Source organism: Polypterus senegalus, chromosome 10 (genome assembly GCF_016835505.1).
Source record: "Polypterus senegalus isolate Bchr_013 chromosome 10, ASM1683550v1, whole genome shotgun sequence".
Classification (NCBI taxonomy): Eukaryota; Metazoa; Chordata; class Cladistia; order Polypteriformes; family Polypteridae; genus Polypterus; species Polypterus senegalus.
This window is the reverse complement of record NC_053163.1, coordinates 135,949,654-135,973,367: the sequence shown is the minus strand read 5'-3', so window position 1 is coordinate 135,973,367 and position 23,714 is coordinate 135,949,654. Positions and strand designations below refer to the sequence as shown.

The 23,714-nt window shown below is 42.6% G+C and overlaps 1 protein-coding gene across 2 annotated transcripts; it reads left to right on the top strand.

Moving 5' to 3' along the window:
- Window positions 1-3,092: 3,092 nt before the first annotated feature.
- On the top strand, window positions 3,093-21,146 carry LOC120536283 (granzyme B(G,H)-like). Of its 2 annotated transcripts, none has more exons than XM_039764607.1 (5): window positions 3,093-3,174; window positions 3,426-3,585; window positions 13,644-13,776; window positions 20,463-20,690; window positions 20,840-21,146. In XM_039764607.1, exons 1-5 carry the CDS (start codon window positions 3,123-3,125, stop codon window positions 21,011-21,013), a joined length of 747 nt encoding a protein of 248 aa, XP_039620541.1. In that variant the 5' UTR covers window positions 3,093-3,122; the 3' UTR covers window positions 21,014-21,146. The 2 variants fall into 2 exon arrangements, with proteins under 2 accessions (XP_039620541.1, XP_039620540.1); XM_039764606.1 differs by having other exon boundaries at window positions 3,423-3,585.
- Window positions 21,147-23,714: the final 2,568 nt, after the last annotated feature.

The window sequence follows — 23,714 nt, the reverse complement described above, 5'->3', positions numbered from 1 at the left end:
AGAAAAACACAAACAACAATTATTGTAACTGAATGGAATGGAAAGTTAATTACACTTCTTGCTTTTCTTTAATGTTCAATTTTCTGAGGGATACACTGAGCCATAGCTTCTTACGGGGAACTTCCTTATACAGGCTTGTCAGGCCCTCTCCCATGTAACACATGAAGTGGAAGAAACCCTTTAGGCTTATTTGGTTCACCGGGTTAACCTGATTTTTCCTGTAGTGGTCATACTTTTCCTCTGGTGATGTTTCTTGACTTTTTTCATCCCTCTCCATCACTGCCCTTCACCCTTTTTGTATGGTCAGTTGCTCCCCTGACAGATTCTATTGGTCATCCGAGTCAGGTGCTCCATGTCAGGTAATACCGAGATTCCTCATACCAGTTCAGTTTATGTCCTTCTTCAATAATGGAGAATGTACAACCCCTGCGGTGGGTTGGCACCCTCCTGGATTGGTTCCTGCCTTGTGCCCTGTGTTGGCTGGGATTGGCTCCAGCAGACCCCCGTGACCCTGTATTCGGATTCAGCGGGTTAGAAAATGGATGGATGGATGGATGTACAACCCCCCAATAAAAATGTCCACACAATGCAATTTTTACACACTGTTCTGGATTGGGGTTGCGCATGAACTCACCCTACATGCTTTTGGGTTTGATAGAAAAAGTGGAATAAAACAAAAAAGGCATAAAGAGAATGGGCAAAACACAGAGACTTGAACCCAGTCTTCTACAGCTTTGATTAGCGTTGTGTCACCCTGTTTTGTCTTGGTAGAGTATTATATTGCTCTACTTTCCCCTTTTGTATTATTAATATGTAGGCTTTGTCAGAATGCCTCAGATCACTCACATCAACTTAGCACTGTTAATCAGGTATTGTACCATATAACTTCTCCCCACTTTCCCTTCTACATGTATAACCTGAGGCAATTAGGTGTAGTAAAAGACAAGCAATTTAAATAATGTATTATTAATAATATTCATAAATAATAACAATTTGAATATTGGCAGCCATGCAACCTGATAAATGCTGATGGGTAGTTTCAGGCGGCACTCAGACTTGTTAGTTACTTAAAATATCTGTAGTTAAGGCATCATTTTTGTTCAGCCTTCTTCAGAACAGGCCGCATACCTGTCTCCATATGGCTGCCAAGCTGCGCTCTTCATTGTGTTGTCCTTTTGAGTTCATGGTGTGTGAGATGGTCTTTCATCAGTTGGTCAGAGAGAGAGTGAGGTAAAGCAAGCAAATTTATAGATTTTCTGTCCAACCCCTACATCCAATAGGTTATCATGGTACTTAAAGGCTTCTGATACAAGACAATTCCAAACAGCCACACTTCAGACCAATGGGGCACAGAATATCTTCACACCAGCCCCCAAAACCATTTGTTAAGGTGAAGCTTGCCATTTAGGCAGTCTGGCTTTCCTGTGGGGGTTGATTTAGAGAGCCCTGCAGAGAATCACTGGCCAAACTTGTTTGAGGCACTTCTCCCAACCCTGTCGTAAAATTCACTATCCTGACTTAGTCCTAGGGAGTAAACATGAATGCTTACTACTAATGAAACACTAATATTACATTGCTTTGCCTAAGTTACAAATAAAGACATACAAAATATTTATCAACTTGTATGCAAAAGTTTCACACCACAACATACCCATTGACTAACATTCACATGAATTCCACAATCGTCTAAAAAGGCAGTTCTCACAGTAGTGCATGAGTTGTAAGATGCCATCTTGATGATTGCCTAGTAGCAGCAGCTGTCTGCCTGTAGAGGAACTGAAGATTAGCATACAGGTGAAACAAAGAAAAAGAAGGTTTATAAGAAAGCAAGGTGAAGTTTCAAAAATGGAAGAATGTTATAATCATATAAGAAGCTATCTATACCACGTCATGGGGGCAGACTTCAGCAGAGTTAAGGAGTGAAGCTTTTCAAATGACCCATCAACATCATCCTCTCATAAAGGTGGACTGTAGAAACGTTCTTTAGCTCAGCAGGCTTGTACATACAGTATGTATCTCCATTCTGGGGCTCAGCTGATGTAACTGAATTTGTTAAAGTGGCTGACATCTAATGGCAGACCACCACCTTGATATTAAAAACTGACCATCCTACTCAACTTTAAGCAGATGAAGAGTCTAAGAGAGTTATAGAGTGGTTACATTGCACTGAGTGGGGCAGTGGCATTGACACTCTGGACTAAAACTTGTGGACTGTAAGGTCTGTGGGTGGGCTTGAGGTTGAAGACCACAACATCACCATTATGCACAAGAAACAGCACCTGCCTTTCATAGTTATGTGTTACAACCATATTGGTTCATATCTTGTGAAAAAGAATTTCCCAGGGCCATATTTTTGTATGGAGGTACATCTGAAGAATGACATAAAATTGTCAAATCAACTTGTTTCAATTCATGGCTGTTGAGGTCTTGGGTAGCTCTGGGTCTTTGCAGGACTCACCAACACAAATGAATTGACTGATTTAGCTTCACCAAATAATCTAAGTTGTAAGTCCCTGGGAATGAACAAGGAAGCTGGAGAAAAGTCCACAGACATTGGCCCAAAACACTAGTTGCAGGAGGCAAAAACGTTCCCGTTGTTGCCACCATATCTTCCTCCTCTTTGAAGATCACAAGGCATTTTCTGTGAAAAACTTAAATATGGAAGAATGACCATATAGTGAAGCATTTCCGACACCTAACGATTACAAGCTCCAGCATCTCAGTATCTGATCAATACCTCATTGACTTGAACGTGTCTCATTGAGATTGTTACGGGGCAGTTGGTGAGAGCACAACCCTTAGATGACACTTCAGAATCAACTTGCTGATTGTGATTAAGGCACATGGATATAAAATAGATAGATGGCTCTACCAGGTAGAACACTGGCAGCCATAGCAGTGTACCTTCCTTACTCACGTTACAGAAATTTCCACATAAATCTAAGAATAGTAATGCATCAAATGGTTTTTGTGCAATAACAGAACTTCTTGTTTTTGCATTCATTAATTGCACTGTGGTTTGTGGTTAGATCTACCATGCAACTTAATAAGTAACGCCTCAAATGCATTTGACTTTATAAAGTCACCCAATGTACGACGCAGAGACACTGAGAAGCAAAGACATGGAAAGTGCATCCTGGGGTGCTGTATGCATCATCTGCCTCGCAGTGGCAGGTAAGCTGACTGGAAAATTAGAAAGATGTCAAAAAAGGTGTCCTATCCTGTTCTGACATGACTGGATTTTATTTTAAAATCAGCTTAATAATATGTACATACAACTGCTTTGTTTATGAGTAGGTCATGTCAATGTTATCAATCCATCAATTTTCAAAACCATTGTATTCAATATAGGTCCTGTTTAAAATTGGCCTAATTTTCTTCAGATGGTCAAGTTTTAACTCTCTGCCTTTGTTCATTTCTAGCAGGTGCTTTTGAAGACACGATCATCAATGGGAATGAAGCGAAACCCCACAGTCGACCCTACATGGTACACCTGCGTATAACAAGAGAGGCAAAAGCATTCAGTTGTGGAGGGTTCCTCATTCACCCAAGTTTTATCCTGACAGCCGCCCACTGCAAAGGACAGTAAGTTTCCCTCACTGATGTCGGTAACTTCCAATCTGAGTAACTCCCAATCCACACTTAATTAATTAACTAAAAATGAGCAGATGGTTCAGTTCAAGGTGGTGTTATTATTACTTAAAACAAATCCTTGGTGCCAAAACCAGAGAAGAAATATACAAATGAAACAGGCAGACTCGTGACTGTGTGTTAGTGTGTGTGTGTGTGAAAGAGATCAGAGTATATATATTGTAATAAAAAGACAAGAATCGTTGCAAGTTTTGGGGTTTTTAGCCCCGTATACTGTAACAGAAAATTAGTCAGTCGTTTCAAATACAAGAAAGCAAAAGACACTGAGGGGAGAAAGGACGGACATTTTATGGAGGCAGACTGGAGATTGATGTGAAGGATGCTGGGTAGTTGTGATGGATTCTGGGATTGTGATGTCATCAAGGGTCAACAGAGGGGTTAAATAGACCCGGAAGTGTGTGCTTCCTATAGCCGTCCGGGCATTGTTTACGGCTGTGAGACTTCGGACTTTCTGAAGAAGGAAAGAAAGACAAGTTAGTACACTGTCGTTGACCCCTCGCGGGACATTTTCCGAAGCAAACCGGGTTGATCCGCTGTTCCCTAAGCACTTATGCGTGACAATATATATATATATATATATATATATATATATCCATCCATTTTCCAACCCGCTGAATCCGAACACAGGGTCACAGGGGTCTGCTGGAGCTAATCCCAGCGAACAAGGGAGGAACCAATCCTGGGCAGGGTGCCAACCCACCGCAGCACACACATACCCACCCACATGGGCCAATTTAGAATCGCCAATCCACCTAACCGGCATGTCTTTGGACAGAAACCGGAGCGCCCGGAGGAAACCCACGCAGACACGGGGAGAAAAATGCAAACTCCATGCAGGGAGGACTCGGGAAGCGAACCTGGGTCTCCTAACTGTGAGGCAGCAGCGCTACCACTGCGCCACCGTGCCGCCCATATATATATATATATATATATATGTTATATATGCTCTAGAGAGGAGAGGAATGCAAGTCAGTAGGAACAAGACAGAATACGTGTGTGTAAATGAGAGGGAGGTCAGTGGAATGGTGAGGATAAAGGGAGTGGAGTTGGCGAAGGTGGATGAGTTTAATTACTTGGGATCAACAGTACAGAGTAATGGGGATTGTGGAAGAGAAGTGAAAAAGAGAGTGCAAGCAGGGTGGAATGGGGGGAGAAGAGTGTCAGGAGTAATTTGTGACAGACGGGTATCCGCAAGAGTGAAAGGAAGGTCTACAGGATGGTAGTGAGACCAGCTGTGTTATATGGGTTGGAGACGGTGGTACTGATCAGAAAGTAGGAGACAGAGCTGCAGGTGACAGAGTTAAAGACGCTAAGATTTGCATTGGGTGTGACGAGGATGGATAGGATTAGAAATGAAGACATAAGAGGGTCAGCTCAAGTTGGACGGTTGGGAGACAAAGTCAGAGAGGCGAGATTGCGTTGGTTTGGACATGTGCAGAGGAGAGATGCTGAGTATATTGGGAGAAGGATGGTAAGGATAGAGCTGCCAGGGAAGAGGAAAATAGAAAGGCCTGAAAGAAGGTTTATGGATGTGGTGAGAGAGGACATGCAGGTGATGGATGTGACGGAACAAGATGCAGAGGACAGAAAGATATGGAAGAAGATGATCTGCTGTGGTAACTCCTAATGGGAGCAGCAGAAAGAAGAAGAAGTTACTGCTATCTATCTATCTATCTATCTATCTATCTATCTATCTATCTATCTATCTATCTATCTATCTATCTATCTATCTACAGTGCCTATAAAAAGCATTCACCTCTTGAAACTTCCATCCATCCATTTTCCAACCCGCTGAATCCGAACACAGGGTCACGGGGGTCTGCTGGAGCCAATCCCAGCCAACACAGGGCACAAGGCAGGAACCAATCCTAGGCAGGGTGCCCACCAACCCACCGCAGCCTCTTGAAACTTTTTACATTTTATTTTTATTCAGCATTAAATTACAGTGGATTTAGTTTGGCTTTTTTGACACTGATCAACAGAAAAAGGAGTATTTAAAATCAAAATGAAAACGGATTTCTGAAAACAGACTAAATTAACTACAAACTTAAAACACAAAATAGTTGGTCACATAAGTTTTCACTGCCTTCAAGTCAGTATTTAGAAGAGGGCAGTCATGATAGCCTTAAGTCTGTGTGCAAAGGTCTCTCTCAGCTTTGTACATCTGCACTCTGCCATTTTTGCCCTTCTTCTTTTCAAACCAACTCAAGCTCTGTCAGAATGGTGACTGTATGGCATGATAATTGTGAGTGAAGAGCCTTTTTAAAATCCAGTCACAAATTCTCAATAGGATTTTTCATAAGTCACTTGGTGGTCTCCATCACTCGTGTTCTTCCTTGCAATCCCTCAGTTTTGTGGATGCCCTGACTCCTTCTATTTCTAAATGTTTGATTTACCTGAACTCCAAGGGATATTTAGTGACTTGGACCTTTTCCTGTCTCCATCTCCTGACTTGTGCCTTTCAATCGAGTTGACTTCATTGTATAGGGTAGGCCACCATACAGACTGGTCACAAGTAGTTCCACTTTTAGGTGCATTTATACCACAATCCACTGAAACCTAAGACAGGTGACCTCCATTGAACTCATTTTGGGAGTATCTGATGGTTGATAGTTGTCAAAGGTAGAGGTGAGAACAAGGATGATGAGGATGGATGACATGATAATAGCTCTAGCTAGCCATAATGCCTCAACAACAGTCAGAAGAGCATTTTTAGTGGAATGGCCTGTCTTGAAGACTCACTGGTTTGGATTGAGCCATGTGTTCTGTAGTAGGAAAGAAAAGACTAGGCTAGAGACAGTATATTTGTGCATTTTGGAGAGAAAGGACAGGTAGACTGGTCTATAATTGCCTAATTGAGATGAGTTGTTTGTCAGCTTTTTCAGAAGTGGTTATAAGGGCCTTTGAACACAGCAGAAAAGGTGTCCATGCTGAGTAGGGTGTTGATATCACGTGTAACCAGAAATGAGCAAGGGGTTGTGAGGGGATGGGGCCAAGTAGACAGGTAGTGGGGTGACTAGAGAAGAGATTGCAAGTATCAGTGCTGGAGAGGGGTGAGAAAGTGGAGAATATTGTGCTGTGTTTGGGAGTGAGCAAACTGACGAGCAGGGTGAGAAGAATTGACCAATGAATACAACCAGGAAAAAGGGTAACAAAGTCCTTAACAATGAAGGAGGTTGAAAGTGAAGGTTTTGGAGGGTTGAGGAGAGTGGTGAAGGCACGCAACAAGCTACAAGGTTCAGTAGTGTTGCTAATCCTGTTCTGAAAGAACCTTACTTTAGCGTTGGTGGTAGCAGAGAAGAAGAAAGATAGAAGAGAGCAACACTTTGATACTTACCTACGTCAGTCTGGGTCTTTGACTTCCTCCATTTCCTTTCAGCTGTCCTAAGTTTGATATATGGGCTGTTTAGAGCTTCAGATAGCCATGTGCTGGAGGGTCCTTCACATGCAGGCCAGAGACTTTCCAAAATTTAAATCTCCTTTGTAATCGGTAGGGGGTGCCACCAAGCCCCCTGAGACACCCAACATAGTAACAGGTTCAAATATTGTCCCTTTTATTTATAACATTGCCTTGACAATCAGAAGATCAAAGTATGACACACACAGAAGTACAAATCCTCCTCTCTCCTTCCACTCCTCCAAAGAGTTTTGTCCTCTGCCTCCTGACTCTGACTCCCCGGGTAAAGCAGAGCGGCTCCTTTTAAACTGAACCCAGGAGTACTTCTTGTGTCAGTGTATAGTCTGTTGGAAGCTCTTCTGGGTCAAGTGGAAGTCTGCAAGAGTGGGGACCATGAATCCCCACTAGTGGTACCTGTGGAAGCCAACTGAGCTTCTCCAAGCAATTTACCGTATTGGGGAAACAAACTGTCTGAGACGATTGCCAGCTCCTGTTTCTCCATTATACTGGCCTTTCTTTGTGTGCCTCCAATAGGCTAACCTTCTTTCCTTGTGAGAAAACTTGCCATATCCTGGCTGGTAAGCCTACCAATGCACCCCATCCATTACAATTTACTGAATCGCATGGAGAGCAGTATGTATAATCAAATATATTCATTATCTAGCTAGTGTAATCTATATGTGGGAGACTGAACAGTCCATTGCAGGACACCTTCATGCATTTGTGGAAAATATAAAATGAACAAATAAATACATTACGTTGGAAACTTGCAAAATTCACACATTTAAGGCCAAGGCAGATGTCAAACCCAGAAGCTGTGAGGCAGACACATTTACCACCTTTCAGTATGTATCATCCATCCATCCATTATCCATCCCACTATATCCTAACTACAGGGTCACGGGGGTCTACTGGAGCCAACCCCAGCCAACACAGGGTGCAAGGCAGGAAATAAACCCCGGGCAGGGTGCCAGCCCAACACAGGGCACACACACACACACCAAGCACACACTAGGGACAATTTAGAATCGTCAATGCACCTAACCTGCATGTGTATGGACTGTGGGAGGAAACCGGAGTGCCCGGAGGAAACGGGCCACGGGGAGAACATGCAAACTCCACACAGGGAGTACCCAGGAAGCGAAACCGGGTCTCCTAACTGCGAGGCAGCAGCGCTACCCACTGCGCCACCGTGCCGCCCCCAGTATGTATCAGTTACACCTAAAATATACTCATAAATTCCCCAATTGTGGTCACATGTGAACAAAAGACTGACTTAAAATTCCATGGAAGTAGACAAATTATTTTTGTGATCTCTCTGGAAGAGAGCATTAACTTCTATTGAAATTAGTTGTTAAAAACAGCAGTCAAGAGAAAAATACAACAGGAAATGCCCAGCTATGTTTGGAGCATTTAGTCATAAAGAAACTAAAATTCTGTGAAAGAAAAGGGTGTTAAAGGTGCTAGTTTTAATGCAGAAAGTGTATGGGTTTCAGGAAGGACATGAGATAACCTCTTAGAAGAAACTGGTGACCACAGTAACATCTAGCCTCTCTGTTTGTTTTTTCTTCAGCTGATTTAGAGCAACAGGATGTCTTTTATTCTTCATTAATTTGCAGGCTTCCAAATTTCTTTAGCCATTTTCAAGTTTTTGAGTTAATTGTCCCAGAATCAACCAACCGAGTAGAGACATTCACTTTAACATACAGTACATGCATTTTATTTTTTCATCAGAAAAATACTGAGCTTTTCTGAAAAACTGCCCCCCTCCGACCTTCAGTCCTGTACACCTGCACCTCTTGATATATCTTTCGTTCTACAAAGTGTCTAAGTTTTAATTAATTTTTAACCCTTTAAACTCAGCCCCTTTCTTTTGGACCCGCAGGTGGGACCGAACAATAATGAAAATGATACAAAAAAAAAACTCTATAAATTGATTACTTTCTCCATTGCTCTAATTAAAGTGCATTGTTTTGCCATTAAAATGCCATATTGCATACCCCAATACCACATTGCAATGTTTTTCTTTCTTCCCTCAAAGATGGCTGAATAGTTGTATCACAGCCATGATTTCTAGTTGGTGTGACTAAAATGTACGCAAATCCCTTTAAATGAAAGTCTGCAATGTGCACTTTAATCACATCTGAATTGTTTGATTTGTAAATTTACACCATGGAGTAGAGGACTAAGTCAAGGATAAATACTGTATGTCTTGTTTTCAAACATTATAGAGGGCACTGTATAGCCTACATCATTTTTCAGCTGTTATTTAAAAGATAATATCTGGCAAATTAATTACATTTAAGAAAAATCACAAGTCTTTTACAAGCAAGTGAACAAATGTTCACTACTGAATGTATGCAGACAGCTGTGACAGACTGGTGCCCTGCCCAGGTGTTCTTCTGGCCTTGCATCCAATGCTTGCTGAGATAGGCTCCAGAAAAATGGATGGATGGATACAGAGTCCACCCATCCATTATCCAACCCACTATATCCTAACATAAGGTCACAGGGGTCTGCTGGAGCCAATCCCAGCCAACACAGGGCGCAAGCAGGAAACAAACCCCCGGCAGGGCACCAGCTCCCTGCTGAACACACATACACCCACATTAGGGACAATTTAGAATTGCCAATGCACCTAACCTGCATGTCTTTGGACTGTGGGAGGAAACCAGAGCACCCGGAGGAAACCCACTCAGACACGGGTCAAACATGCAAACTCCACGCAGGGAGGACCCGGGAAGCAAACCCAGGTCTCCTAACTGCAAGGCAGCAGCACTACCCACTGTGCTACCGTGAAGCCCTAAATACAGAGTGTATGAGACAAGGTGTCAGTATGTATTATACGCATTTCAGTATATTGTGTATGTGCCTTAGTGTAGAGTACATAAGACATAATAATATTGGTATACAAAGCATGCACTTCAGTGTATAATATACTGCATATGGTTCACTATATGGCAGACATGGCTCAGTTTAGAGTAGAAGTGGCTCATTATACAGCTGGGATGCCATACTCCGATCCTGAAGGGCTGATGGGAAGGCAGGTTTTTATTCCAGCCACTGTCTTAATGAGTAGCCAGTTATCCCGTCTAATGGAACAGACATGTTTTGCTGTCATTTTAATTGATCCCTCAAGATCTCAGTTTGACGCCCCTGCTATACAGTGTTTACATTTCAGTATATAGCATGTATATAATTAAAAAGGAATAAAGGCCTGGAGACCATCTTCTTCTTCTTTCGGCTGCTACAATTAGGAGTTGCCACAGTGGATCATCTTTTTCCATATCTTTCTATCCTCTGCATCTTGCTCTGTCACACCCATCACCTGCATGTCCTCTTTCACCACATCCATAAACCTTCGTTTAGGCCTTCCTCTTTTCCTCTTCCCTGGCAGCTCTATCTTTAACATCCTTCTCCCAATATACCCAGCATCTCTCCTCTGCACATGTCCAAACCAATACAATCTCGCCTCTCTGACTTTGTCTCTTAACCGTCCAACTTGAGCTGACCCTCTAATGTCCTCATTTCTAATCCTCTCACACTTAATGCAAATCTTAGCATCTTTAACTCTGTCACCTCCAGCTCTGTCTCCTGCTTTCTGGTCAGTGCCACCGTCTCCAGCCCATATAACATAGCTGGTCTCACTACCGTCCTGACACGCTTCTCCACCCACTCCACTCTGCCTGCACTCTCTTTCTCACCTCTCTTATCAAACTTTAAATAGGGAAGTCAGAAATGTGTTAAGTAACTTCCAGGACCCTCCTGAACTTTTCTCACTCCAGACGTGCCACGTGTAAATGCAATTAATGGTTATATTCTTGAATAAAAGCACACGTGTTTATTTGATATTTGGACATTATACATTTCACATCGTTATTAGTATAACATGGAAAACATTTCTACTTTAGGTATGTGTTTAGCATTTCTTGCCTCACATTTCCTTTCCTCCTTAATTTACCCAGATCTTTGTAGACACGGAACACACATGAAATGTATGTATTCCAAATAACGATATACTGTATTATTTACCCAATACAACTCCAGGAACCTCACATGCTGATAAGGAGCTTGATAAGGCTTGAGCTTGGAGATTTGTGCTCTGGTGGTGTGGGGTGGTTGCGACAGCAGGCCGCTTGTTGCTTGTGCTGATTAACACATTTACAACACAAAAGATGCTGATAGAGAGGTGTAAAGGGATTTAAGGTGGGCCAGGATTACAAGTTTTTTGTTGGCTTTGGTAATTCTAGTCTTTAAAGTGTGAATGAGTGACTTTCATTAAGCAACTTCTCACCTCCGTTACTAAATGGAGCAATGCTCTGCTATCAAGAATTTTTATTATATTTTATCCACTTAAACAGAAGTGTGTGCCTTTGTATTATAATAATAATTATTTACATTTATATAGTGCTTATCTCACTACTCAAAGTGCTTAACGTAGTGAGTGGGGAGCCACTTCAACCAACACCAATGTGCAGCATCCACATGGCAGCCATTTATGTACCAGTACACTCACCACACAATAGCTATGAGGTGATGAAGGGGTAACAGAGATAGGCAATTAGAGACAGGGGATGACTAGGGGGTCAGAATGACCAGGCCATAGTGGACAATTTAGCCAGGACATTCTACTCTTTTTTGAAGGATGCCCAGGGATCTTTTATGATCAAAGGACTCACCTGTCTCATCTAATGGATGGCGCCATTTTTACAGTGCAGTGTCCCCGTCACTGTATTGGGGCATTGGGATCCACACACACACCTGCTGGCATCACCAACACCTCTTCCAGCAGCATCCCAAGCTTTTCTTGGATGATCTTCCATCTAAGTACTGGCTGGACCCCAACATGCTAAGCTTCAGGTGGATTACATGTTCTGAAGTGCCTGTGGTATGGCTGCTGGTATGTTAGTTTGTATCTTGCAGTTACCCTTTTGGAATCTCTGCCAGTGCTTTGAGTGTGTCTTCAGTGAAGAGCACTACATAAGAATAAACTGAGCTGAATGGAATACTGCACCCCATTGTGTCCTGTGTGAAATGGTGATCAATCAAAACAACTGACTCCGTAGTAGTCCAATTTATTGTACAATTCTTACACAGAACCATTGAGCTTATTGCATATTATTTGGAACCTTAGTACAATTGTGATTTGAACAGGCCAGTTAACTCAACAAAACTCAAGCTGTTTACCTTAGATATTTATGTGCACAAAGCGGGGTCCTTCCAGGCTCTGAGAAGGTAAGCAATACAACCCTGGGACAATTGGGGATACTGTCGCTCACACCCCTCATCTTTCCAATCACAACTCTGAAGGACTACAGCCAGACGGCGCCTGACCACGGCGCTGCAAACGTCCCAAGACACATTCATTCCCAGGTCAGATATATCTTCTTATATAATACATTACCATTGTTGTCTGTTTGTCTGTCCAGGATTTTAAATCACCTGTAACTCGCAAATCATTTCACCTATTGGCCTGAAATTTGGTGCACATTGTAGAACATGACCCGGACACAGACAGGCAGACATGTTAGTATTACCCCACACACGTTTATTGTGGTCTTCCATCCTTCACAACAAGTACTCACAAGCTCCCAATACCCCTCAGTCCAGGCCAACACAATGCCTTCTCTCTCTTTCCTTCAGACCACCTCCTTCTCTCCTCCAGAGACCTTGTCCACTCTTCCACCCGACTCAAGTCCAACTCTGAAGGAAGGCGGCCCCTTTAAATAAACACCCAGATGTGCTCCAGGTGTGTTCCCGGCAATCTTCCACCGACACGCCCCAGTGTGGCGGAAGTGCCAGCTGTCTCCCCGGAAGCACTCCGGGTGTCCCTGTTCCTCTTCCCTCCAGCACTTCCTGGTGTGACGGAAGTGCTGAGGTCCAGGGTCCTCCAGTATTGAGGTCCCCCGGCAGTGACCACTGGCCCCTACAGGGTCGAGCTTCCCAGCTCTTTACCCACGGCCCCCAGGGCGGTCGCCCCCTCAAGGTCTGGAGGAGTCACAAGCCCTCCTCCGGTCTTCTTGGGTGTCCTGGCTGGGTACCACCCCCATCCGGGTACCACAACATATACTATGTGACGTCTACTATTTGCTGTCAGGGTGATGATTGACCTCCAAGGTTATTCCTCATTTTATTTTTATTTTATATTACTGTAGAATCAACTCTCTGCAGCGGGCAGCAGGGTGGTGAATACGTACGGGCGTCATTCTCATTCCCTACTACCTTTGTCATCACTTCCCCTACCTCTTCATATCTTAAATCATTCTTGAGGCAGATTGAAGACTGAAGTGCCAGCTTAAGGTAAAAATTAAGGAAAACGTACCAAAGTACTAAGTAACACTGACTTAATCAGTTTTAACGCGAAAAGATGACAACGAAAGAAGAGAAGCAGCGGGCCGCTAGGATGGAGAACTGAAGAGCTGCTCAGGAAGCAGCAAGTGCATCAACCTCTGAGCGAATGAATGCTAAACAGAGACAGAGAAAGAGAATGAAAACTAGGAATGCTCAAGTCAAGTGTATTCACTGCACATTATCTTGCAGTGCGCTGTTACTGGTATATATATATATGCCTCACCTGATTCTTTCTCATCAACAGGAGAATTGTTGCCTACCTGGGGGTTCATAATCTCAAAAAAATGGAGAATACCTGGCAGGTCATACCGGTGAAGACAATGATTAGAGGATGCTACAATCCTAACACTCATGAAAATGACATTATGCTTCTGAAGGTGAGTGTCCTGGTTCCCATTTACTCAAGGACCTCTTGGTCTTTCAGTTGTGTTCTCCTAAAGCAGCATGTAGTCCTTAGCCCCAAGTTTGTGCCTTCCATTTGTATATTTGAGGTTTCTAATTCACAACACTATATAAATCAGCATTCATCACATGTTGCTGACCAAACCTTTGGACACAGTGGCTAAGTGTGGAAATGTTTCAGCCAACTGGAGCCCCTAAACCAGCCAATGGGAAAAATAGGATTTTGAAAGAGGCAATTTTTTAGGTTACCCAGGTCACCTGAGTAGCATGCCTATAGCCAGTGAAGAGCCATGCCTCAAAACATTCCATATTGTTATTTGGATTGCTCAAGCAGTTTATTTTATTTTGTCGTCATTGTTTTTACACTCCCATGCTTCTTTAGCAACATTGTGTAGAGTATGCATGCCACCAGTCGACTTTGATATAGAGCAGGAATCAGCAATGTGGTTCATAGTCTGGTCTCCCCACACTAACATTTATCAATAGTACTGGGGTGCCACTGGAAAGAATTTGGTTAGCTCAGGCCTTGTCTATTGTGAAAACAACTAAGTAGAGGTCAAAGGCCAAGTGGGAGTGCAAAGGCTGGCACATGGAGTAAAGGGTCATCCACTAGATGGTGGTTGATCACAAATGTTAATCATCAGTTCTCCATCCAGTGTTCTTATACATCAGTAGGTCTTATATCTGTCCATAGTGGATGGCAAGATATAAAGTGATGTCAAGAAGGTTATACTGCATCATTACAGAGCCATCATTTTAGATGTTTTTTGACTTTGTTTAACAAGTGATAGGCTGCTGCCTTTCTATGTAATGCGGGAGGAGAAATATTAGATAGCACAGAGAGCCAGGGAAGTTGGGTTGATCGCAGCACGCCTAAAATGATGTGACTCATGGTATTCAGCTGTGTGTCTACCCGCTTTGCATGTGCTGATCTAGCCCATAGGGGGCAGCAGTGCTCAGCCACTGAGTAGCCTGGAGCCGAAGCCGAGGTATGCAGGGTTGCTTTGTCTGCACCCCATGTGGCACCTGCAAATTTTGTGAGCAGGTTACTGCGATACTTCAGCCTTTCTGCATTTTCACAGAGATGCTTCATGAATGACAGTGTTTGGACAAGCATAGTGCTAAGACAGATGGGATATGGATCATATTTCAGTTTGTTTTGTTTGTAGACATTAAGCTCATTAGCTGTTTTAGCATTATGCAGATGATGGATGAAACAGTTTTCTTGACATCAACAGTAATCCACCATGTTCTAGCAGTGATTAGACACAAGCAACAGTAAAGTGGTGGTCACTGATGAGCCTTGCTGGCAGGGCCGGATCAAGATGAAATTGGGCCTGATGCTGCAGCACAAAAAAGGCCTATTTGTTCTCGGCATTGGTGCTTCTGCATTCAACACTCACCGTACATACGCACCCAGACCGACCATGGAGCCTTAAATGCTTGTAACTCAACCAGCCAGCCTTTATTGAACATGAATAATAATAACGACGTAGTATCGTAACAACTCCAGATTAACATCAAACTATGTAACATCAACATTCAATAGCAATTGTCTGAAAAGTGCACTTAATGCAGAAAACCTAACAATGAAATACACAAAATTTCACAATTCTCTTACGAATCAGAGTAAGAAAACATGAATTTGCAGAGACATTGGGTCAAAGTGACTCAGTTCAGGCTCTTGAGGGTAAAAATTTGTCCACAATTTAAATTTCATAATAGACCAGAATCTTGTCGAGGATTTAAAAAATTGTAAACATCCATGCTGGGCCCGCGGGCCGGCTTTTAGTTTTACCTTTACAGATAACCGTTTAAATAGCCATTGATTTTTACTGTACAACTAACTTTCAAGATGGCACTTACCGAACAATAATAAAGTGGCAAGAATCCCCAAGATATTGCAAAAATCGCAGCTAAATTACTAAGTAAACTGTTTAAAGTAAAATTGAAAGCATTAACTTGAAATCTTCAGTTAACAATAAACACAACGACGTTATAGTTACATCACAGCGCAAAGAACAATAGTAACTTTATAATAAGTAACGCTGTGTCTAGGCGTCCGAAAGTTGGACTCCAAATTTCATTCTAAGAATTATTTTGAGGTTAATATAGCAAAGGGAAACTGTTCAGCTTCCGGAAAATTCTCGTCTGTTTTCATCTGGGCCTATTTCAGGAATGGGCCTAATGCTGCAGCATCAATAGCACCCACCTTAATCCGGCCCTGCCATCTGGTCCATCTTTAATTATGTACAATGTCAGTTTTGATCCCCAGTGGGCTGGAGCCACTAACTTACATTCCTATTGCTGTTTTCTTTGGATGTCAGTTTATCCTTCGTAATAATTTCCATCTTCATTTTAAGTTCTTGCCCACAAACCTGGTTTGAGGGGCTGCATTTTAAAATATGCTTGGCTCCTGTCTTGATCCTGTCTTGGGTTCAGTTGATTGGTCATTTGTCATTTAAGGTGAGCTCAACTTCAATGGTAGGGAAGAATGAGTGCTAGGGACTGGAGAACAGAGCCACAGACAGTTTCATTAGAATATTATGATCTCCCTAACAATTCTGATATGGTGTTTGAAGCAAAGCAAGCAATACCCAATAGGTAGGATAAAAAAAAAATGCATATGATGCTACTTACCACAAAGAAGAGTGGTGATGCACTACTGCTTTTAAGCCCCCATTCTCCTCCTTCAAATGGCACACACGCTCCACGTCACGTTCATGTTGACTAACTCAGTGTGCTCTTCACTGCTCCTACATGTTAAAGACTTGCATGCTCAGTTCATCTGTCAGTCTGAATTGGTCCAGAAGGAGTCCATGTGGCTGCTGTGTCCTACAATCTATTGTAATGTCTACTAGAGCTCCTTCTTACCATTCACCTGATGTTGTTCTGAATTTTCTCCAGCTCCCCGGTAATTCTGTAATGTAATACAACTGATTTACAAAATTGCTATGTTAATGGTTGGATTACCATATTGCTTTATCCAACAGATAGAACTTTATTTGTCCCCAGGGGGAAATTTGGCTTTATAAAATAAACTCTTTAAATAAATTAAATATATTGATAAATAAATAAATATGCACATACACTCTGAATAAATACCAGAATGACTAAAAGGGAAGAAAATTAAAAGAAAGAAAACTTCTGACTTGGCAGTTCCAGTACCAGTGAGGCATTATGCAGGCATATTGCTGTTGGTATAAAGGACCCCCCATTAGCATTTCTTGACACACTTCTGCTGAATAATTTGTTGTCCTCAGTGTGTCAGAGAGACATTCATAATGGCACTCAGTTTTTGTTTTATTCATCTCCTTTGCTATGACCTCTCATAACAGAGCCTGAAGTGTTAATTAATTAAGGCCTCTCTTGAAGTGATGTTACCAGCCCAGCACACCACAGCATAGAAAATCACACTAACCATCACAAGAGTTATAGGAGATGTGAATGATGTCACTTCAGACATTAAAGGAACACAGTCTCTTTAGCAAAAAAAGCCTGCTCTGCCCTTTCTTATATAGCTCCTCTGTGTCCTGAGACCTGTCCAACACCAAGTACTTGTAGAAATGGACCACCTCTACGTCCACACCCTGAACAGTGACCAGACATAGAGGCTCTTTGGTGTGTTGAAAGTCAATAAGCAGTTCCTTAGTTTTGCTGAAGTTAAGTTGCAGACAGTTCTCTTTGCACCAAGAAACAGAAGTTCTCCACCTGACTCTTATCTTCTGTCTCATCCCCCTTATCAATATGTCCCATAAGTGCAGAATCACCTGAGAATTTGAATTTTAATCCACTTCTAATCTTATATAACAGCTCCAGTTGATTCAAATCTCTGCTATAAGAGTCAGTACATGAACCAGCAACAGCGAACACGTAACACCCATCCTGCTTTGCCTTCACTGGCTCTCTGTGTCTTACAAGATCGAAAATAAAATTCTATTAATAACATACAAAGCTTCAAATGGCCTTACACCGGACTACATCAGTGACCTTCTCTGTCACTCTGCTCCTGTTCGCCCATTAAGGCCCTCTAATTCTGGCCATCTTGTTGTGCCCCACACTAACCTGCACTCTGTGGGTGACAAGGCCTTCAGCTCCACAGCACCCAGACTTTGGAATGACCTCCCAAAATTAATGAGATCAGCCGACTCCATTCATTCTTTTAAAAAACAACATAAAACAAATCTATTCAAAAAAGCTCTTAACGTAACATCCTGCCTTTTCTTTCAGTTGACCTCTATCAGCTCCAATGCTCAGGATAATTTGTGTGTGTGTTATTTGTTTAGGCTTTTTTTCTACTATTGAATTTAGTATTTTACCCTGGTTTATTGCCTTTTATTCTATTTAATGCTTTGTATATCCTGTGTGTATCTGCTTTAGTGTTCTATGCAGAAAATATTTGAATCCAATGTTACATACTACATACCCTACACTTCTTTCTGAGAAAGAAAGAAAGGATGGGAAAGGTGCTAAATAGTCAGTCAGTGTCCAACATGCTATATCCTAACACAGGGTTACAGGAGCCAATCCCAGCCAGCACAGGAACAAACCCCAGGCAGGATGCCAGCCCACCACAGGGCACACACACACAGCACAATTTAGGATCACCAATGCACCTAACCTGCATGTCCTTGGACTGTGGGGGGAAACTCACACAAACACGAGAAGAACATGCAAACTTCACACAGGGAGGACCCGGGAAGCGAACCCAGGTCTCCTTACTGCAATGCAACAATGCTACCACTGCACCACCATGCTGCCAGACATGACTGTTCCTTGTGATACTCCAGTGTTGCTCAAATCAGATCAGAAACATAGTGCTTGTGTCTCACAAACTGATAGCTCATTATCCAGAACTCCATAGGCTCATCCACCTGCATATCTCTCAGCTTACTCCATAACAGGGATGGTTGGATGGTACTGAAATCATTCATCCATCCATCCATCCTCTTCTGCTTATCCGAGGTCGGGTCGCGGGGGCAGCAGCTTAAGCAGAGAGGCTCAGACTTCCCTCTCCCCGGCCACTTCTTCCAGCTCTTCCGGGAGAATCCCAAGGCGTTCCCAGGCCAGCCGGGAGACATTGTCCCTCCAGCGTGTCCTGGTTCTTCCCCAGGGCCTCCTCCCGGTTGAACGTGCCCGGAACACCTCACCAGGGAGGCGTCCAGGAGGCATCCTGATCAGATGCCCGAACCACCTCATCTGACTCCTCTCGATGCGGAGGAGCAGCGGCTCTACTCTGAGCCCCTCCCGGATGACTGAGCTTCTCACCCTATCTTTAAGGGAAAGCCCAGACACCCTGCGGAGGAAACTCATTTCAGCCGCTTGTATTCGCGATCTCGTTCTTTCGGTCACTACCCATAGCTCATGACCATAGGTGAGGGTAGGAGCGTAGATCGACTGGTAAATTGAGAGCTTTGCCTTACGGCTCAGCTCCTTTATTACCACGACAGACAGATGCAGAGCCCGCATCACTGCGGATGCCGCATCGATCCGCCTGTCGATCTCACGCTCCATTCTTCCCTCACTCATGAACAAGACCCCGAGATACTTGAACTCCTCCACTTGAGACTGAAATCACTGGAGAAATAATAACAGGAGGGCAAAAAATAACCATATAATATGTCAATTATGGTACACACTTACATACCTGTTTCCGAGGAACATCCAGGTCCCCTAGTTCCTAAATCACTTTTGGTCAGGAGAAGTAGAGGATGGTAAACTTCCCATATTCCCCTTAAAATAATATACCTCAAGCAGGACATCAAGCTGATTGCCACCTGCTGTGACTTCAACATACAAGGGTGAGTCGAACATTATCCTCACATCAGTTATATTAAAACATCTGTTGGCAGCACCGTCTCTCCATACGAGGTCCTGCTGTGCAGGTGTGAATGTGTTACATCAGATCATTTGTAACTGCGGTGTGAGAAATAATGGCTGCCCCACTTGTGATCTGCACGAAAGAAGAGCAACGTGCAACGATTCATGTTTTGTGGTCTGAGGGTGTGCCTGGTGCTGATATTTATCAAAGACTATGTTCACAGTATGGAGAAGGGGTTTTTCCACAAAGAAGTGTGTATGAATGGATAGAGAAGTTCAAGAAAGGTCACACAAGTGTCAGCCATGAAGAAGGAGCTGGAGACTGGTCCACGTCCACGAGTGATGACAACATTGAGCGTGCACGTGAAATGATTCTGTTGAGTAGGAGAGTGACAGTTGATGATGTGGCAAATCATTTTACCAATCAGCCATGGCTATGCCTATGCAATAATCCACAACAGACTTGGGTTTCGAAAGAAGCCCTATGAGTACAAAGATTCACATCTGATGAAGAGGTGAAGACAGCGGGGCATTGGTGGCTTGCACCTGAGCCTAAAACATTTTTTAATGAAGGAATACGAAAACTTGTTGACAGATGGACAAAGTGTATTAACAAATGATGTATTTGTCTTTTCTGAAAGTTGATTAAAAAAAATTTTATAGCCAGAGTGCAGATAATTTTAGACTCACGCTCGTATAAATGATCTCAGCTCAGTCAGGCCCTTCTGTACACTGAGGCACAGTGGACACTTGTTTATACGTAAAATACATGAAGGTGGTCAGACACTACTGGTTAGAGGTTCCACTAACTGCACCTTGCTTATTCCTTATTTTGAAACAGCTGGAACGCAGAGCCATAATAACAAACGTGGTGCAGCTAATCAAGATTCCACGGAGAGGCGTGGAGGTCAATCCCAAAACCCAGTGCTTTGTGGCAGGATGGGGACTCACCGCCACCAATGGCTCACTGAGTAACGTTCTGAGAGAGGTGGAGGTGACAGTTCGTCGATCGTGCGATTCTCCTTCAAAAATCTGTGCAAGAGGGAGTGGCATCAAGGGAGCCTGTAATGTAAGTAAGGGATGAGCTTCATAAGTGCTCTGTGAAATACGGTGGACTTCTCTGTACAAGGTGTTTGTATAACAGGAAGAGAGAAACGTGAAAATGCATGGAGTGAACTCTAGAACTTATTGAACCATAAACCATCATTTGTTTTTCAGGGAGACTCAGGTGGTCCGTTGGTCTGTTCAGTGAACTGTGGCATACCAGAAGCTGTGGGAATTGTGTCTTATGGCCCAAGGAAATGTGAGAGTCCTGGAAATAATGTATATACCAAAGTGTCTGCATATCGAGACTGGATTGACTGGAACATCAGGACCAGTTCTACAGCTTGAAGCCCCTGCAGTGAGTCCACTGTGCCTGCTGTAACTTCCCTCATGAAGAGTCTGCGATGCCATCGCTTTATAAATATACCCACATTTGTACCCACTTACCTGCTTAAATAAAGCCTGCATTTGAATGACATAATCGTCTGACTTCAGTTCAGTTTACTTTTATATAGCACTCTTCATTGAGTGTAGGAACAAGTTCGAAGGTAAATACAATTACAAAGTTTACAAATTATGAATTATTTAATAAATACACTTAAAGATAAAGATGTGTTTAAGCAGACAGGGAGATAAGGCAGTTCCTAGCTGATTCAGATAAATGGATCCTAATATCTTGTATCATCATCGTGAACTGTGGCCAATTGACAAAGGAGAAGAGGAAAATTACAACTTTAGTCAGTATCATGTAATAATCAACCATTTCAACTTCTGACAAGTTGAGCTACAAAACAACGAAGATGATTTCTGTTATGCTAAAATGAAAAGAAATAGCTATACTGTACACAGCTTAAGTACCATGTAACAACAGCAAATGTATTGAGAATTTATATTCAAATCACAAACAGATTCATACACAGGAATATCCAAACAAAAGAATATACTGGAATAAACTAAAGAAAAACAAGTCTTGGGCGGCACGGTGACGTTTCCCAGGTCCTCCCTGCGTGGAGTTTGCATGTTCTCCCCGTGTCTGCGTGGGTTTCCTCCCACAGTCCAAAGACATGCAGGTTAGGTGAATTGGCGATTCTAAATTGTGCTTGGTGTGCGTGTGTGTGTGCTCTGTTTGTCTATTTTGTTTCCTGCCTTGCACCCTGTGTTGGCTGGGATTGGCTCCAGCAGACTCCCGTGACCCTGTAGTTAGGATATAGCGGGTTGGATAATGGATGGAAAACAAGTCTTTTATTTGTATCTCTTCCACAAATTTCCACAATTTTTTCTTTATGAAATGAGTTTGATCTCTCCCATCCATCTAAAGGGACATTTAGTTACTTTTTCCTGTTATAAGGATTGAGTGAACATCATCCATGAGGTGAATCATCCTGAAGTTTTTTAATTCCAGTTAAAATCTCTTCTTTTCTACTCCTCACTCCACAAGATGAATGCCTTCCTGTAACATTTTCCTACACAATAATATCCATCATTCACATTATACAAGGCAGGCTTTTCAAAATAACACCTTAACAAGCAAATCAGGATTGTTCCACACAAAATCTTCTAACTAAAAAATTAAAGTTTATTAATGGCTTTGTCACTCGTATCCATGTAGAAAATAAAGTCTGGGGGTCCACGGTCAATTGTAACAGATGTCAAAGATGAACGGGGACCAGTCCCCGAGTTGGAAGATACCTCCCCTGGGCCACGGGAACAGATCTGGACGCCGTACAGTTAGGGAATCCTGGATGGCAGCACTTCCACCATACCAGGAAGTGACGTCAGGGGAAGCACCTGGGGCTCAAAAAAGGGTCTGCCTCCCTCCAGTAGATGAGCCAGAGTTGGGAGGAAGGAGCTGAAGCTTGTGAGGAGGGGAGAGAAGGTCAAGAGAGAGAAAGAAGAAGAGAAAATGTAAGAGAAAGGAAGAGAGCTGGTGAATGAAGGCATTGTGGTGCTGTAAGAGTAAATAAAGAAGTGTGGTTTGGACATTCTGGTGTCGGTCTGTCTGTGTCCGGGGGTTTGCTTTCCATACAGACAAAGTCAAAACATAATGTCGGACACACTCAGAGCCACGGAGTCCTTGGCCAACTGGGCTGCAGTTGTCACTTTCAAATCAGCTCTTATTAGGAATGAGGAACCGGCGTGTAATAAAGGAGCCAATATCTTTATCCATCCAAATAGCAGCTCCTCAAACAATAATTCAATAATTGGATCAATCTTCATATCTGAAACGGATATCAGTAATGCAGAGGAAAGGTTTGAGCTTTACAATTTTACAGTTTTAGAACTCCCACATTCACAGATCAGGAGTTCCAGGAAGACTAAATGGGAAATCAGGCAAATCACCTTCTACTGATATTGCATTTCCAAATGGGATCAATGAATCTGAAAAATAAATCAGCTAAATAAAATAAAGGAGGTTCTGAAAATGTAGAGGTTTCTCATTATATACAATGTAAATCAAATATTGGTAACTGCAGCCACATGACGTGTCCAGTAGCGCGAGACAGAAGCTCTTGTCTTTAAATTAGGGGCATGCAATTAACCTTTATATAGTGGCCTAAGCGCTGGTGTCAGCAACAAGTGCAAATATGTTACAAATAAATGCCATGAACTCCAGCCAGGTTTGTTTTCTGGAGACACAGCACATTGCTAGTCACTAAGATATGGGAGGTATTTTCTGCAAAAAAGGCAATGAAAATTAAAATTATAAAATGAAAATGGAATGTTTCTTTTGTCATATGTGTTTCATAGTGTACGCACAAGAATGCTGCAAAAACTAATGATTAAATAACACCATTTGCAATTTTATTTTAGGCCTGAACAGCAATGAAGCTGCAAATATGAAAAGTAACATGCAAAAAAACACTGGCGCCACTTGCTGCTCATTGAATTTTCATTTTCTTCTTTGCATTTTCAGTTTCAAGTTCTCAGCGTGCAAATATGTTTTGATTAGTTTGGGTCAATGGGTGTGGCTTTGCACTTCACTTTCCCACAATTCTTTGTCCTTTGTAGCTGTAGCCAATTTGATCGCTAGAATCCTTTTCATTTCGAC

Coding starts and splice junctions, on each gene's coding strand:
- LOC120536283 (XM_039764606.1), top strand. CDS start 3,123: ATGGAAAGTGCATCCTGGGGTGCTGTATGCATCATCTGCCTCGCAGTG. Junction 3,175..3,422: donor CATCTGCCTCGCAGTGGCAG/GTAAGCTGACTG, acceptor GTTCATTTCTAG/CAGGTGCTTTTGAAGACACG. Junction 13,777..20,462: donor ATGACATTATGCTTCTGAAG/GTGAGTGTCCTG, acceptor ATTTTGAAACAG/CTGGAACGCAGAGCCATAAT.